At 37.4% G+C, this 17211-nt stretch overlaps 1 protein-coding gene across 1 annotated transcript in view; it reads right to left on the bottom strand.

Moving 5' to 3' along the window:
* Nucleotides 1–17211, bottom strand: part of FAT4 (FAT atypical cadherin 4) — a 337983-nt gene that overhangs the window by 22765 nt on the left and 298007 nt on the right. Inside the window, 3 exon segments of the mRNA XM_053703634.1 lie at nt 3842–4053; nt 4859–4983; nt 8121–8300. Of these exon segments, the coding sequence (XP_053559609.1) occupies nt 3842–4053; nt 4859–4983; nt 8121–8300 (517 nt within the window).

Here is a 17211-nt window from a genome sequence, read left to right as displayed (position 1 = left end):
ATATCAATTGCTTGGTTAAAATACTATTAAAATACTATTAACCCCCCCAAAAAAAACATTTTAAATGATAAAATTCCAGATTTACATTAATGGAAATCAATAAAAATGTATTGTAAATGAAAACATCTAGTTTAACCAGAATGCACTATTATTTATTGTATATTAGCCTCAAAAGCTAGAAATATTAAGGACCACATTCCTCAAATAATGCATTTATCAGATAAGATGATGGAAACTAAGTAAACATTTGTTCATTTAAAAGACATTGACCTGCTGAACGTTTGGAACAGGAAGCCTCTTTATACAAATGCATACGGCATATACATATCATAGTGACTTGTCCAACAAAGTGATTTGCCAGCATTACTGCCAAATTCATTTACAATTATGACAAGAGTGATTGAGCCTAAGCCAGGGAAGAAACTTGTCAGGTTTTTCAAGGTGAATTTTAGAGCGGTGCTGTTAATGCTAAGGGAAAAAATGACTGTGAATATTGTGGCTTGAAAATATACACTGGAGTTGCCATTTATTAAGTATAGATGATAGACAAAAATTGGCTTCAGAATAAGACCAGGATGCTTTAAAATGCATGGATATGCAATCAGCAAAGGCAAGTGTGACAGTATTGCTGAAAGAAAGCCTACTGTATTGCTGAAAGAAATCCTACTGGGTGCAATGTTAGCATATGGGGCTCCATGTAGTAAGCTTTAGATGCTCCTGTGGAGCCCTTACAGGGCAGGTCCTCAGTGATTGACAGTCACTGGTCTTGCACAAGAGCAGGGGGTAGCATTGCACAAGGAATTCCTTATGTCCTATCTGAATAATGAAAGTTTAATTAATACTAGACTGTCCCTTTAAATACAGATAGCTCATCATGCTAAGGCACTGTGTGGCTGGGCTCTGTAGCAACCCAAGGGTTGCAGGTTCAATCCCCGGCGAGGTCTACTCAGCCTTTCATCCTTCCGAGGTAGATAAAATGAGCAGCGCCTTGAGACCCTTACGGGTGATTAGCCACACTTTACAAGTACCCAATACATACATACATACAATATTAACTAAATTCAATAAAATTAGCTAAATTACAAACAAAAAAACACTAAATTACTGAAAATAAAAAACAAATTACAAGATCTTTAAACTAATTACACCTAATCTAATAGCCCTATCAAAAAAGCCCCCCCCAAATAAAAAAAAACCCTAGCCTAAACTAAAATACCAATAGCCCTTAAAAGGGCCTTTTGTGGGGCATTGCCCCAAATAAATCAGCTCTTTTACCTGTAAAAAAAATTACAAACAACCCCCCGACAGTAAAATCCACCACCCACACATCCAACCTCCCAAATAAAACCCAAACTAAAAAAACCTTAGCTCCCCATTGCCCTGAAAAGGGCATTTGGATGGACATTGCCCTTAAAAGGGCATTTAGCTCTATTGCTGCCCAAAGCCCTAAAAATAAAACCCACCCAATACACCCTTAAAAAAACCTAACACTAACCCCCTGAAGATCCACTTACAGTTTTAAAGATCCGACATCCATCCTCTATGAAGCCGGGAGAAGTCCTCATCAAAGCGGCAAGAAGTCCTCAACAAAGCCAGGAGAAGTCTTCATCCAAGCCTGGAGAAGTGGTCCTCCAGACGGGCAGAAGTCTTCTTCCAGACGGCATCCTCTATATTCATCCTTCCGACGCGGAGCGGCTCCATCTTCAAGACATCCGGCGCGGAGCATCCTCTTCCAACGCTGACTACCCAATGAATGAAGGTACCTTTAAGTGACATCATCCAAGATTGCGTCCCTTAGATTCTGATTGGCTGATAGTATTCTATCAGCCAATCGGAATAAAGGTTGAAAAAATCCTATTGGCTGATTGCATTTCAATCCTATTGGCTGATCCAATCTGCCAATAGGATTGAGCTTGCATTCTATTGGCTGATTGGAACAGCCAATAGGATTGAGCTCGCATTCTATTGGCTGAATGGATCAGCCAATAGGATTGAAGTTCAATCCTATTGGCTCATTGCATCAGCCAATAGGATTTTTTCAACATTAATTCCAATGGGTTGATAAAATTCTATCAGCCAATCGGAATCTAAGGGACGCCATCTTGGATGACGTCACTTAAAGGTACCTTCATTCATCGGGTAGTCGTCGTTGGAAGAGGATGCTCTGCGCCGGATGTTTTGAAGATGGAGCCGCTCCGCGTCGGAAGGATGAAGATAGAAGATGCCGTCTGGATGAAGACTTCTGCCCATCTGGAGGACCACTTCTCCCAGCTTGGATGAAGACTTCTACCGGCTTCGTTGAGGACTTCTTGCCGTTTCGATGAGGACTTCTCCCGGCTTCGTTGAGGATGGATGTCGGATCTTCAAAACTGTAAGTGGATCTTCAGGGGGTTAGTGTTCGTTTTTTTTAAGGGTGTATTGGGTGGGATTTATTTTTAGGTTAGGGCTTTGGGCAGCAATAGAGCTAAATGCCCTTTTAAGGGCAATGCCCATCCAAATTCCCTTTTCAGGGCAATGGGGAGCTTAGGTTTTATTAGTTAGGGTTTTATTTGGGGTGTTGGTTGTGTGGGTGGTGGGTTTTACTGTTGGGGGGTTGTTTGTATTTTTTTTACAGGTAAAATAGCTGATTTCTTTGGGGCAATGTCCCGCAAAATGCCCTTTTAAGGGCTATTGGTAGTTTAGTTTAGGCTAGGGTTTTTTTTTTATTTTGGGAAGGGCTTTTTTTATTTTGATAGGACTATTAATTAGGTGTAATTAGTTTAAAGATCTTGTAATTTGTTTTTTATTTTCTGTAATTTAGTGGGGGGTTTTGTAATTTAGCTAATTTAATTGAATTTAGTTAATTGTATTTAATTTAGGGAATTTTTTTAATTGTAGTGTAGTGTTAGGTGTTAGTGTAAATTAGGTTAGGTTTTATTTTACAGGTCAATTTGTATTTATTTTAGCTAGGTAGTTATTAAATAGTTAATAACTATTTAGTAACTATTCTACCTAGTTAAAATAAATACAAACTTGCCTGTAAAATAAAAATAAACCCTAAGCTAGCTACAATGTAACTATTAGTTATATTGTAGCTAGCTTAGGGTTTATTTTACAGGTAAGTATTTAGTTTTAACTAGGAATAATTTAGGTAATAATTGTCGGTTTTATTTAGATTTATTTCAATTATATTTAAGATAGGGGGTGTTAGGGTTAGGTTTAGGGGTTAATAAATATAATATAGTGGCGGCGACGTTGGGGGCGGCAGATTAGGGGTTAATAAATGTAGGTAGGTGGCGGCGATGTTAGGGACGGCAGATTAGGGGTTAATAATATGTAACTAATGTTTGCGAGGCGGGAGTGCGGCGGTTTAGGGTTAATATGTTTATTATAGTGGCAGTGATGTCGGGAGCGGCAGATTAGGGGTTAATATTTTTATTATAGTGTTTGCAATGCGGGAGGGCCTCGGTTTAGGGGTTAATAGGTAGTTTATGGGTGTTAGTGTACTTTTAGCTCTTTAGTTATGAGTTTTATGCTACAGCTTTGTAGTGTAAAACTCATAACTACTGACTTTAGAATGCGGTACGAATCTTGACGGGATAGGGTGTACCGCTCACTTTTTGACCTCCTAGGACAAGCTCATAATACCGGCGCTATGGAAGTCCCATTGAAAATAGACTATACGCAAATTGCGTAAGTCGATTTGCGGTAAGGCCAAAAAAGTGTGCGGTGCCACTAAATCTGCAAGACTCGTAATACCAGCGGTAGTAAAAAAGCAGCGTTATAAGGCATAACGCTGCTTTTTTACTCATAACACAAGACTTGTAATCTAGCCGCAAATAAATTATTAAGTGGATCTTACCTTTATAATAGTATAATTGCTACTTTCATGGATCTGAAGTAGGAACCCATTGTCACTCCTAGTTCTGAATTTAACTTCTAAGTGATTCATAAAAATGGTGTCTAGATCAACACTTTGAGGCCTCATCAAATATTCGCGCTTCTTTGTCTGAATGATGGAGTATTGAAGGAATCCTTTGCCATCAAGAGATAAAGCTGTATCTGCTGTCATGTCTGAAATGTAAGGAACAGAGAATTTATAAAAAACATCTGAGCTCAAATCTCTCTTCCTAAAAACAAAAACAAAAATTAGGTTTAAAAAGAACTAACAAGGGTAAAACGAAAATGCTCTATTTTGTTAGAACATTTAATTTCTAAATAAATTCAATTTTAACACTATTTGTTCAACTCCTACAAAGCACTTAAACACATAGATAAAGTTGCACAGCCATATAAAAATGTGCATGTATATGTCCCTCTGCAAAGGATATGGCCAGTAAACCAATAATTAGAGAAATACATCTGTATCCACAAATTACCAGCCATGTTCTATGCAGGTATAGCATGTGAGCTTGCCAAGTGTGTAACTTTAACTATATGTTTAATTAATTTACTAGAGGTTAAAGCCACAGAAAAAAATAAATTTGTTCAAAACAATGGCATCCAATTAGAAAGCAATCACATTTTTAGTTAAAAAAAAAAAGACATCAGAAATAACTTTGATGAATTTAATTTAACTGTATATACTTACTTTTACTAAAAAAAATTACAACATTTGTTACAAATGCACAAGCTTAATTACCTAATGAGAATCATGGAACTGCTTTTTTTATAACAAATTACTGATAGGTGTTTTTTGAGGGCCACTAGGGATGAATATGTCACAAGTAAACCTAGTTTAAATAATATAATAAATGTCTGTGGTGTGGAATATCTGCAAAAGGCACCATAACAACGAATTCCATTTAAAATGTTAAGTCTCATTTAATCGATGTGTGGTTAAATAAACATTTCATGGAGAGATGAAGCACATACTTACATTTTTCACATTGCTTCCCAGTAAATCCATCTTTACAGTTGCATTGCTGCCAAGACCAATTGTCCATACAGGTTCCGCCATTTTGGCAAGACATTGTATTGCAAACGCCTTCTAATCTCGGGCATCTACAAATATAAATGAAAATTCATATTTGTTTTAGTGGATGTATGTATGCATGTATGTTTGTACAATATATTCATATCTAATTGGTTTCTTTGACCATGTAACTAAATTAATAGACCATGGAGGAGCCTTAGTTGTAGCGTATCTAGACTTTAGCAAAGCATTTGACACTGTCCCACAGAACAAACTTATTCACAAAATGTATTGCCTTGGAGTAGAGGCTAAGATTGTTAAGTGGGTAGAATACTGGCTTATTGGGACATAAAACAAGTTGGGATAGAGACAAAATATAATAATATGTACTTTAATTACTTTACCTGGAAATTTATACTGCAGTGTCTCACCATTAACCCTTTCTTTTTAGTTACTGAATTGTAAAGCTCTAACTCCCCCCACACATTTCCTTCTATGGCTGTATCTATTTCTTTTGTTGTTTTGGTAGAATGCAAAAGTGCATAGGGATTATCTGCTGGAGCATGCCTAGAAGCTGTGAACTCAGTCGAAATACAATGCATGAGTCTAAACACTGATAAGGGGGGAGGAGTTGGCTGCTCCAGGCAGCTTAGCTATGCAATTAATTTTGCTTATTTTTGAGAATGATTTTAAAATACTTGCCAGCAATTTTTAAACAATTTTGTATGCAAACTATTTTTAATTTATTAGCCCTTTTAGGATATGCACAGATCTCCACCTGTTTTATGAAGACAGAGGGTTTCAATAAATGGAGCACATTCAATTGAGGGGTCAGTTACTAGTAGTGTTCCCTAAGGATCAGTTCTTGGGCCTGTTTTGTTTAACATTTTCATCAGTAATATTGGAAGTGGGCTCTAGGAGAAGGTGTGCTTGTTTACTTATGCTACAAAAAATTGCAACAGGGTTGATGTTCCAGGAGGGGTGAATTGAATGAGCAGCAATATTAAAAAACTGGAGGATTGGGGAAATACAAGAATGTACAAGAATACATACTAGAATGTGATCTAAAATGTAATACAAGTACAAATCGTTAAATCTGGTGTTTGTATCATGGAATAAACTTCCAATAGAGGTGTTATCCACAAGGGCTGTAAAAGAATAAAAAAATGCCTAGGACATGCATAAGGCTATCCTAAGAAATAAGTAACATGTAATATGGGTAGCCTTTTTGGTTCTTAGCTGCTGTCAAATTCTATGTTTCTATATCAGGGCAATGCATGTACTAAATATGAATTTGATCTATTAGTATGCTATCAAGGCAATTATTTTACATATATGTGTTTGTTATATCATTATGACATCTATACATTTCATTTTTGTAGTAAGTGTCATGTTGGGAAGTTGTAAAAGAACATAATGCAGCAGGTAAACAAAATTTAGTTAGTATGTAATTTTAACGGATATTTAATTTAAAAGATTAACTGTTTATATTGATAGTTTATTTTATGCTAAAATAAAAAGCAAAATCCATATCAACTTTCCCTAAAGCCTACAATTTAGGGCTCGCTTCCATTGAGCCGTTAAAAATGGAGCTGTAAGCTACCGAAGCTGCCAACAACTAAAAGTAATTTACAGCTCCATTTTAGTACCACGTTTTCATTGAAAAAGTTCCCGCTTTGCGAGCGGTCGCTCTTTTCATGTAGGTGTAAGTTAGCATTGTGTTAACGCTTCCACCCGATGCTAGATTTCTAAAACATTAATAGGTTACTATGGTAACCCGACCTTACACTACACTCGATCACATATACGGCGCCGCATTTGTATGCATATATTTTACCCGTCGCTCGCTGTTAGAATAAAATCAAACACGTAACGCATGCGCGATATCTACCTATCAACCGCAACCCCCCACTGCAATAACTAATGTATTAACATCTAATTTGCCAACCCCCATACCGCAATGTATCTATCAAAGTTGTTAACCCCTAAACCGCCATCCCCCAAAAACAACGCAAACTATCTATTAAATCTTTTAACCCCCAATCCGCAATGCCCCCACAACGCAAACTATCTATTAAATCTATTAACCCCTAATCCGCAATTCTCCTACAACGCAAACTATCTATTTAATATATAAACCCCTAATCTGCCATTAACCCACATCGCAATTAAACAAATAAATCTATTAACCCCTAAGCCACCAAACCCCACAACAAATAACTAATCACTAAGCACCCTAACCTAACACCCCCTAAATTAACTCCATTTCAAAAATTAAAATAAAAATAATCCTAAATTACAATTAAAATAATTAAATTCAAATTAGCCAAAAGGATGAGAGCTACTGAAATCCTACTGGCTGATCAAATCCGCCAATAGGATTTCAGTAGCTCTCATCCTATTGACTGATTTAAATTTGAAGAATCAAATCAGCCAATAGGAATGCAAGAGACGCCATATTTAATCGCGTACCATAAATTCACTATTCAGTGTACTATTCAGATATTTTTCGAGATTTCATACCAATAAAGTTGAGGTAAAATAAACAAACATTCTGAATAAACTTGCAAAACACCAAAATAATTCATTATATATTGGAAAACCAATATTAGTTAATACCTACAGTACATATTAATACAATCTGCATACCTCAATATATAAATTACTATACATGATTATTTTGTTACTAATTAAAATCACTCAAGTTTATCATATTATGGGCTAGATTATGAGTGGAGCTCTATGTTGTCCTGCCATTGGTGCATTAACTTTGCGAGAGTTATGCTTTTTGCATGCGTCAGATTGAACTCGTATTACAAGTTAAAAGTGATGATTTTGTGCACATGCTCAGTAGAAGCTGGTGCTTCCGAAAGTGTGCATATAAAAAAAGCAAGCATCATTTGATAATGAATTGAAAAGTCTTTTAAAATAGCACACTCTATCTGAATTATAAAAGTTTAATTTTGACTTTAGTGTCCCTAAAATGTTTTGACAATATAATGAATGTTGGCATGCACCCAGCCTTTTCCTTATGGGCCTAAGCAAAACTTCTGTAGCAAGGTTTCAACATTCAGCAGGAAGGAGGTGAGATTTATATTTTTAATCTGTCAGCTGTTAATTTATAAACATTTTATCCTATCAGTTTATAGTTGATTACTTCCTGAACAAAATTCCATTTAAAAACATTTTACTTAAGCTACTGGATTAAAAAAAAACACACACATACCGGTCTAGAATTCCTTGTGCTGACAGTGCTTGGCTTGGTTCAAGAGGACGCCCATTCACTGCAAATTCCATTATACATCCTACAAAGTCATGGCTTTGTACTTGTCCTTTTCTTTGTAGTATTGGTTCCAGGGATCTGATACCTCCTACTGTTATTCTGTTTGGCTGAACATCCAGTGTCCTTTTCCAAAAAAAAAAAAAAAAAAAAAGCATTAAAGAAGGAGTTTAATTTCTAAAGCAAAGATGATCACAGCATAATTTACCTCTTTTAGTCTAGACATAAAAAAAGATATTGGGATTTCTTACTTTTTTGATTATACACTGTAAAATAGTAATACTTTTTAGTTGAGTATTTTGATTTGAATTCAATTGCTAAAAAAATTGTTCTATACTTATAAAAACAGATTATGTTTTCTTGTACAGGAAAAACATTTTTTTGGTGCTAGTTGAGATTAGATTACTAGATATCTAGTGTGGTAGAATCTAGTCATTAACAATGGAAAATAATATATATCTGATATTGTATATGTAGTGGGAGAGGTTTACTTATTAATCATTTTTATTTGGTAGCTTCAACATATGCTTTAGTGCTGCATGCAAATCATAAAGAATGATAACATCAATATACAGACTGTTAAACAACAAAACAAGAGCCCTGCTCCAATAAGTGCTTATAATCAGTAGTGATTGATAGAACTCTCCTTACTTTAGTTGCCAGTAGTGCAAAATAAATCAAGTGAAGTGATCTCAGTGGTTCCTGTTTAACAGTTTATTTATTAGTATACGTTACACACTCCTCTAGTCACCTATGCGTTTCACCTAACCAGCTGCTGGGGTAATTGCTGACAGAACATTATACATGTTTTAAGTATCAATATACCAATCACAACAAGGCTTGTTAACAAATCATAAAAAAAATGAGTAACATTTAAACCATTTCTTTCATGATTTAGATAGAGCATGCAATTTAAAACAACTTTCTAATTTACTTCTATTATCAATTTTTCTTTGTTTCCTTGGTATCTCTTGTTGAAAAGCAGGGATGTATGCTTTAGAGCTGTACCATTTTTGGAGCACTATATGGCAGCAGTTTTGCAATAATGTGTGCAAGAGCACTAGATGGCAGCAGTTTTGCAATAATGTGTGCAAGAACACTAGATGGCAGCAGTTTTGCAATAATGTGTGCAAAAACACTAGATGGCAGCAGTTTTGCAATAATGTGCGCAAGAACACTAGATGGCAGCAGTTTTGCAATAATGTGTGCAAGAACACTAGATGGCAACAGTTTTGCAATAATGTGTGCAAGAACACTAGATGGCAGCAGTTTTGCAATAATGTGTGCAAGAACACTATATGGCAGCAGTTTTGCAATAATGTGTGCAAGAACACTAGATGGCAGCAGTTTTGCAATAATGTGTGCAAGAACACTAGATGGCAGCAGTTTTGCAATAATGTGTGCAAGAACACTAGATGGCAGCAGTTTTGCAATAATGTGTGCAAGAACACTAGATGGCAGCAGTTTTGCAATAATGTGTGCAAGAACACTAGATGGCAGCAGTTTTGCAATAATGTGTGCAAGAACACTAGATGGCAGTACTATTTACTGTCATGTAGTGCTCCAGATGCCTACCAGGGTATCTCTTCAACACAGAATATCATGGGAACAAAGCAAATTTGATAATAGAAATTGGAAACATTTTTTAAATGGTATGCTCTGTCTGAACCACAAAAGAAAATGTTTGGGTTTCATATCCCTTTAAGCACTTTCCCAATTAAAAACAAATGTTAATGGATTTAGTTGAACACAAATATTGAAAACAATTCCACATAACAAACGTACAACAATGAAAAAGTTACATAATAAACACACAGCGTTTAAAGAACAAGTTTACGTTCTAAGGCCTAGATTTAGAGTTCGGCGGTAGCCGTGAAAACCAGCGTTAGAGGCTCCTAACGCTGGTTTTAGGCTACCGCCGGTATTTGGAGTCAGTGATTAAAGGGTCTAACGCTCACTTTTCAGCCGTGACTTTTCCATACCGCAGATCCCTTTACGTCAATTGCGTATCCTATCTTTTCAATGGGATCTTCCTAACACCGGTATTTAGAGTCGTTTCTGAAGTGTGCGTTAGAGCTCTAACGACAAAACTCCAGCCGCAGGAAAATAGCAGGAGTTAAGAGCTTTCTGGGCTAACGCTGGTTCATAAAGCTCTTAACTACTGTGCTCTAAAGTACACTAACACCCATAAACTACCTATGTACCCCTAAACCGAGGTCCCCCCACATCGCCGCCACTTGATTAAAAAATTTTAACCCCTAATCTGCCGACCGCCACCTACGTTATACTTATGTACCCCTAATCTGCTGCCCCTAACACCGCCGACCCCTGTATTATATTTATTAACCCCTAACCTGCCCCCCTCAACGTCGCCGCCAGCTACTTACAATAATTAACCCCTAATCTGCCGACCGCAAAGCGCCGCCACCTACGTTATCCTTATGTACCCCTAATCTGCTACCCCTAACACCGCCGACCCCTATATTATATTTATTAACCCCTAATCTGCCCCCCTCAACGTCGCCGACACCTGCCTACACTTATTAACCCCTAATCTGCCGAGCGGACCGCACCGCTACTATAATAAAGTAATTAACCCCTGATCCGCCTCACTAACCCTATCATAAATAGTATTAACCCCTAATCTGCCCTCCCTAACATCGCCGACACCTACCTTCAATTATTAACCCCTAATCTGACGACCGGAGCTCATCGCTACTATAATAAATGGATTAACCCCTAAAGCTAAGTCTAACCCTAACACTAACACCCCCCTAACTTAAATATAATTTAAATCTAACGAAATTAATTAACTCTTATTAAATAAATTATTCCTATTTAAAGCTAAATACTTACCTGTAAAATACATCCTAATATAGCTACAATATAAATTATAATTATATTATAGCTATTTTAGGATTAATATTTATTTTATAGGCAACTTTGTAATTATTTTAACCAGGTACAATAGCTATTAAATAGTTAAGAACTATTTAATAGTTACCTAGTTAAAATAATAACAAAATTACCTGTAAAATAAATCCTAACCTAAGTTATAATTAAACCTAACACTACCCTATCAATAAATTAATTAAATAAACTACCTACAATTACCTACAATTAACCTAACACTACACTATCAATAAATAAATTAAATACAATTGCTACAAATAACTACAATTACATAAACTAACTAAAGTACAAAAAATAAAAAAGAACTAAGTTACAAAAAATAAAAAAATATTTACCAACATTAGAAAAATATTACAACAATTTTAAACTAATTACACCTACTCTAAGCCCCCTAATAAAATAACAAAGACCCCCAAAATAAAAAATTCCCTACCCTATTCTAAATTAATAAATGTAAAAGCTCTTTTACCTTACCAGCCCTGAACAGGGCCCTTTGCGGGGCATGCCCCAAGAAAATCAGCTCTTTTGCCTGTAAAAAAAAACATACAATACCCCCCCCCCCAACATTACAACCCACCACCCACATACCCCTAATCTAACCCAAACCCCCCTTAAATAAACATAACACTAAGCCCCTGAAGATCTTCCTACCTTGTCTTCACCATCCAGGTATCACCGATCCGTCCTGGCATCCGGTGCTGAAGAGGTCCAGAAAAGGCTCCAAAGTCTTCCTCCTATCCGGCAAGAAGAGGACATCCGGACCGGCAAACATCTTCTCCAAGCGGCATCTTCGATCTTCTTCCATCCGGTGCGGAGCGGGTCCATCTTGAAGCAGCCGACGCGGATCCATCCTCTTCTTCCGTTGTCTCCCGACGAATGACGGTTCCTTTAAGGGACGTCATCCAAGATGGCGTCCCTCGAATTCCGATTGGCTGATAGGATTCTATCAGCCAATCGGAATTAAGGTAGGAATATTCTGATTGGCTGATGGAATCAGCCAATCAGAATCAAGTTCAATCCTATTGGCTGATCCAATCAGCCAATCAGATTGAGCTCGCATTCTATTGGCTGTTCCGATCAGCCAATAGAATGCGAGCTCAATCTGATTGGCTGATTGGATCAGCCAATCGGATTGAACTTGATTCTGATTGGCTGATTCCATCAGCCAATCAGAATATTCCTACCTTAATTCCGATTGGCTGATAGAATCCTATCAGCCAATCGGAATTCGAGGGACGCCATCTTGGATGACGTCCCTTAAAGGAACCGTCATTCGTCGGGAGACAACGGAAGAAGAGGATGGATCCGCGTCGGCTGCTTCAAGATGGACCCGCTCCGCACCGGATGGAAGAAGATCGAAGATGCCGCTTGGAGAAGATGTTTGCCGGTCCGGATGTCCTCTTCTTGCTGGATAGGAGGAAGACTTTGGAGCCTCTTCTGGACCTCTTCAGCACCGGATGCCAGGACGGATCGGTGATACCTGGATGGTGAAGACAAGGTAGGAAGATCTTCAGGGGTTTAGTGTTAGGTTTATTTAAGGGGGGTTTGGGTTAGATTAGGGGTATGTGGGTGGTGGGTTGTAATGTTGGGGGGGGGTATTGTATGTTTTTTTTTACAGGCAAAAGAGCTGATTTTCTTGGGGCATGCCCCGCAAAGGGCCCTGTTCAGGGCTGGTAAGGTAAAAGAGCTTTTACATTTATTAATTTAGAATAGGGTAAGGAATTTTTTATTTTGGGGGTCTTTGTTATTTTATTAGGGGGCTTAGAGTAGGTGTAATTAGTTTAAAATTGTTGTAATATTTTTCTAATGTTGGTAAATATTTTTTTATTTTTTGCAACTTAGTTCTTTTTTATTTTTTGTACTTTAGTTAGTTTATGTAATTGTAGTTATTTGTAGCAATTGTATTTAATTTATTTATTGATAGTGTAGTGTTAGGTTAATTGTAGGTAATTGTAGGTAGTTTATTTAATTAATTTATTGATAGGGTAGTGTTAGGTTTAATTATAACTTAGGTTAGGATTTATTTTACAGGTAAATTTGTTATTATTTTAACTAGGTAACTATTAAATAGTTCTTAACTATTTAATAGCTATTGTACCTGGTTAAAATAATTACAAAGTTACCTGTAAAATAAATATTAATCCTAAAATAGCTATAATATAATTATAATTTATATTGTAGCTATATTAGGATTTATTTTACAGGTAAGTATTTAGCTTTAAATAGGAATAATTTATTTAATAAGAGTTAATTAATTTCGTTAGATTTAAATTATATTTAAGTTAGGGGGGTGTTAGTGTTAGGGTTAGACTTAGCTTTAGGGGGTTAATCCATTTATTATAGTAGCGATGAGCTCCGGTCATCAGATTAGGGGTTAATAATTGAATTTAGGTGTCGGCGATGTTAGGGAGGGCAGATTAGGGGTTAATACTATTTATGATAGGGTTAGTGAGGCGGGTTAGGGGTTAATAACTTTATTATAGTAGCGGTGCGGTCCGCTCAGCAGATTAGGGGTTAATAAGTGTAGGCAGGTGTCGGCGACGTTGAGGGGGGCAGATTAGGGGTTAATAAATATAATATAGGGGTCGGCGGTGTTAGGGGCAGCAGATTAGGGGTACATAGGGATAATGTAAATTGCGGCGGTTTACGGAGCGGCAGATTAGGGGTTAATAATATAATGCAGGTGTCAGCGATAGCGGGGGCGGCAGATTAGGGGTTAATAAGTGTAAGGTTAGGGGTGTTTTGACTCAGGGTACATGTTAGGGTGTTAGGTGCAGACGTAGGAAGTGTTTCCCCATAGGAAACAATGGGGCTGCGTTAGGAGCTGAACGCTGCTTTTTTGCAGGTGTTAGGTTTTTTTTCAGCTCAAACAGCCCCATTGTTTCCTATGGGAGAATCGTGCACGAGCACGTTTTTGAGGCTGGCCGCGTCCGTAAGCAACTCTGGTATCGAGAGTTGCATTTGCGGTAAAAATGCTCTACGCTCCTTTTTTGGAGCCTAACGCAGCATTTTTTTGAACTCTCGATACCAGAGTTAATTTTATGGTGCGGCCAGAAAAAAGCCCGCGGAGCGTTCACAGCCCATCTACCGCCAAACTCCAAATCTAGGCCTTAGTTTTTTAGATGTTCCTGTATAAATAGATGAATATAGGTTAATATTCATAGCACACATCAAAGGAGCACACACCCTTAAAAAAGGTGAATTACGACTAGATTACGAGTTTTGCGTTATGAGGGGTGCGGTACTAACTTGCAAGTTATTGTCACCGCTCACTTCCCTACAGCGCTGGTATTACAGGTTTATAAAAACCCGGCGTTATCAGGCAAGAAGTGAGCATAACGCAAAATTGAGCTCCATACCGCACTCTAATACCAGCGCTGCTGAAAGCTGCAGTGAGCTGTTTTTACGTGCTCGTGCATGATTTCCCCATAGACATCAATGGGGAGAGTCGGCTGATAAAAAGCCTAACACCTACAATAAAGGAGCGTAAAGCTCCGTAACGCAGCCCCATTGATTCCTATGGGGAAACAAAATTTATGTTTACACCTAACATCCTAACATAAACCCTGAGTCTAAACACCCCTAATCTTACACTTATTAACCCCTAATCTGCCACCCCCGACATCACCGACACCTACATTATATTTATTAACCCATAATCTCCCGCCCCCAATGTCACGCAACCTACCTACACTTATTAACCACTAATCTGCCGTCCCCAATGTCGCCACCACTATAATAAACATATTAACCCCTAAACCGCCGTACTCCCACATCGCAAACACTAGTTAAATATTATTAACCCCTAATCTGCCCGCCCTAACATCGGTGCCACCTACCTACGTGTATTAACCCCTAATCTGCCGCCCCCAACGTCGCTGCCACTATACTAAATTTATTAACCCCTAAACCTAACCCTAACACCCCCTAACTTAAATATAATTAAAATAAATCTAAATAAAACCTACTATTAATAACTAAATAATTCCTATTTAAAATACTTACCTGTAAAATAAACCCTAAGCTAGCTACAATATAACTAATAGTTACATTGTAGCTAGATTAGGGTTTATTTTTATTTTACAGGCAAGTTTGTATTTATTTTAACTAGGTAGAATAGTTACTAAATAGTTATTAACTATTTACTAACTACCTAGCTAAAATAAATACAAATTTACCTGTAAAATAAAACCTAACCTGAGTTACACTAACACCGAACCTTACACTACAATTAAATCAATTACCTGAATTAAATACAATTACCTAAATTAAAAAAAACACTAAATTACACAAAATAATAAAGAAATTATCAGATATTTAAACTAATTACACCTAATCTAATAGCACTATCAAAATAATAAAAGCCCCCCCAAAATAAAAAAAAAACCTAGCCTACAATAAACTACCAATAGCCCTTAAAAGGCATTGCCCCAAAGATATCAGCTCTTTTGCCTGTAAGAACAAATACAAACAACCCCCCAACAGTAAAACCCACCACCCACACAACCAATCCCACAAATAAAATCCTAACTAAAAAACCTAAGCTCCCCATTGCCCTGAAAAGGGCATTTGGATGGGCATTGCCCTTCAAGTGCCCAAACCCCGAATCTAAAAATAAAACCCACCCAATAAACCCTTAAAAAAGCCTAACAATAACCCCCGAAGATCCACTTACAGTTTTTAAAGACCCAACATCCATCCTCAACGAACCGGCAGAAGTCTTCATCGAAGCCGGCAGAAGTCTTCATCCAAGCGGCCAAAGTCTTCATTCAAGGCCACAGAAGTCTTCATCCAAACGGCATCTTCCATCTTCATCCATCCGGCGCGGAGCGGCTTCATCTTCAAGACATCCGACGTGGAGCATCCTCTTCATTCGAAGTCTTCTTGCAGAATGAAGGTTCCTTTAAGTGACGTCATCCAAGATGGCATCCCTTAAATTCCAATTGGCTGATAGAATTCTATCAGCCAATTTGGAATTAAAGGTGAAAAAATCCTATTGGCTGATGCAATCTGCCAATAGGATTGAGCTTCAATCCTATTGGCTGATCCAATCAGCGAATAGGATTGAGCTTGCATTCTATTGGCTGTTCCAATCAGCCAATAGAATGCAAGCTCAATCCTATTGGCTGATTGGATCAGCCAATAGGATTAAAGCTCAATCCTATTGGCTGATTGCATCAGCCAATAGGATTTTTTCACCTTTAATTTTGATTGGCTGATAGAATTCTATAAGCCAATAGGAATTCAAGGGACGCCATCTTGGATGACATCACGTAAAGGAACCTTCATTCTGCAGGAAGACTTCATTGAAGAGGATGCTCCGCGCCGGATGTTTTGAAGATGGAGCCGCTCCACGCCGGATGGATGAAGATAGAAGATGCCGTCTGGATGAAGACTTCTGCGGGCTTGGATGAAGACTTTGGCCGCTTGGATGAAGACTTCTGCCGGCTTCGATGAAGACTTCTGCTGCTTCATTGAGGATGGAATTCGGGTCTTAAAAAACTGTAAGTGGATCTTCGGGGGTTAGTGTTAGGCTTTTTTAAGGGTTTATTGGGTGAGTTTTATTTTTAGATTAGGGGTTTGGACACTTGAAAAAGAGCTAAATGCCCTTTTAAGGGCAATACCCATCCAAATGCCCTTTTCAGGGCAATGGGGAGCTTAGGTTTTTTTAGTTAGGATTTTATTTGGGGGTTGGTTGGGTGGGTGGTGGGTTTTACTGTTGGGGGGTTGTTTGTATTTTTTTTTACAGGTAAAAGAGCTGATTTCTTTGGGACAATGCCCCGCAAAAGGCCCTTTTAAGGGCTATTGGTAGTTTATTGTAGGCTAGGTTGTTGTTGGTTTTTTTTGAGGGGGGGTTATTTTGATAGGGCTATTAGATTAGGTGTAATTAGTTTAAGTATCTGATAATTTCTTTTTTTTATTTTGTGTAATTTAGTGGGGGGGTTGTAATTTAGGTAATTGTATTTAATTTAGGTAATTGATTTAATTGTAGTGTAAGGTTAGGTGTTAGTGTAACTCAGGTTAGGTTTTATTTTACAGGTACATTTTTATTTATTTTAGCTAGGTAGTTAGTAAATAGTTAATAACTATTTTGTAACTATTCTACCTAGTTAAAATAAATACA

The sequence above is a fragment of the Bombina bombina genome, chromosome 2, assembly GCF_027579735.1.
Source record: "Bombina bombina isolate aBomBom1 chromosome 2, aBomBom1.pri, whole genome shotgun sequence".
Lineage (NCBI taxonomy): Eukaryota > Metazoa > Chordata > Amphibia > Anura > Bombinatoridae > Bombina > Bombina bombina.
This window is presented reverse-complemented; position numbering and strand designations above follow the sequence as displayed.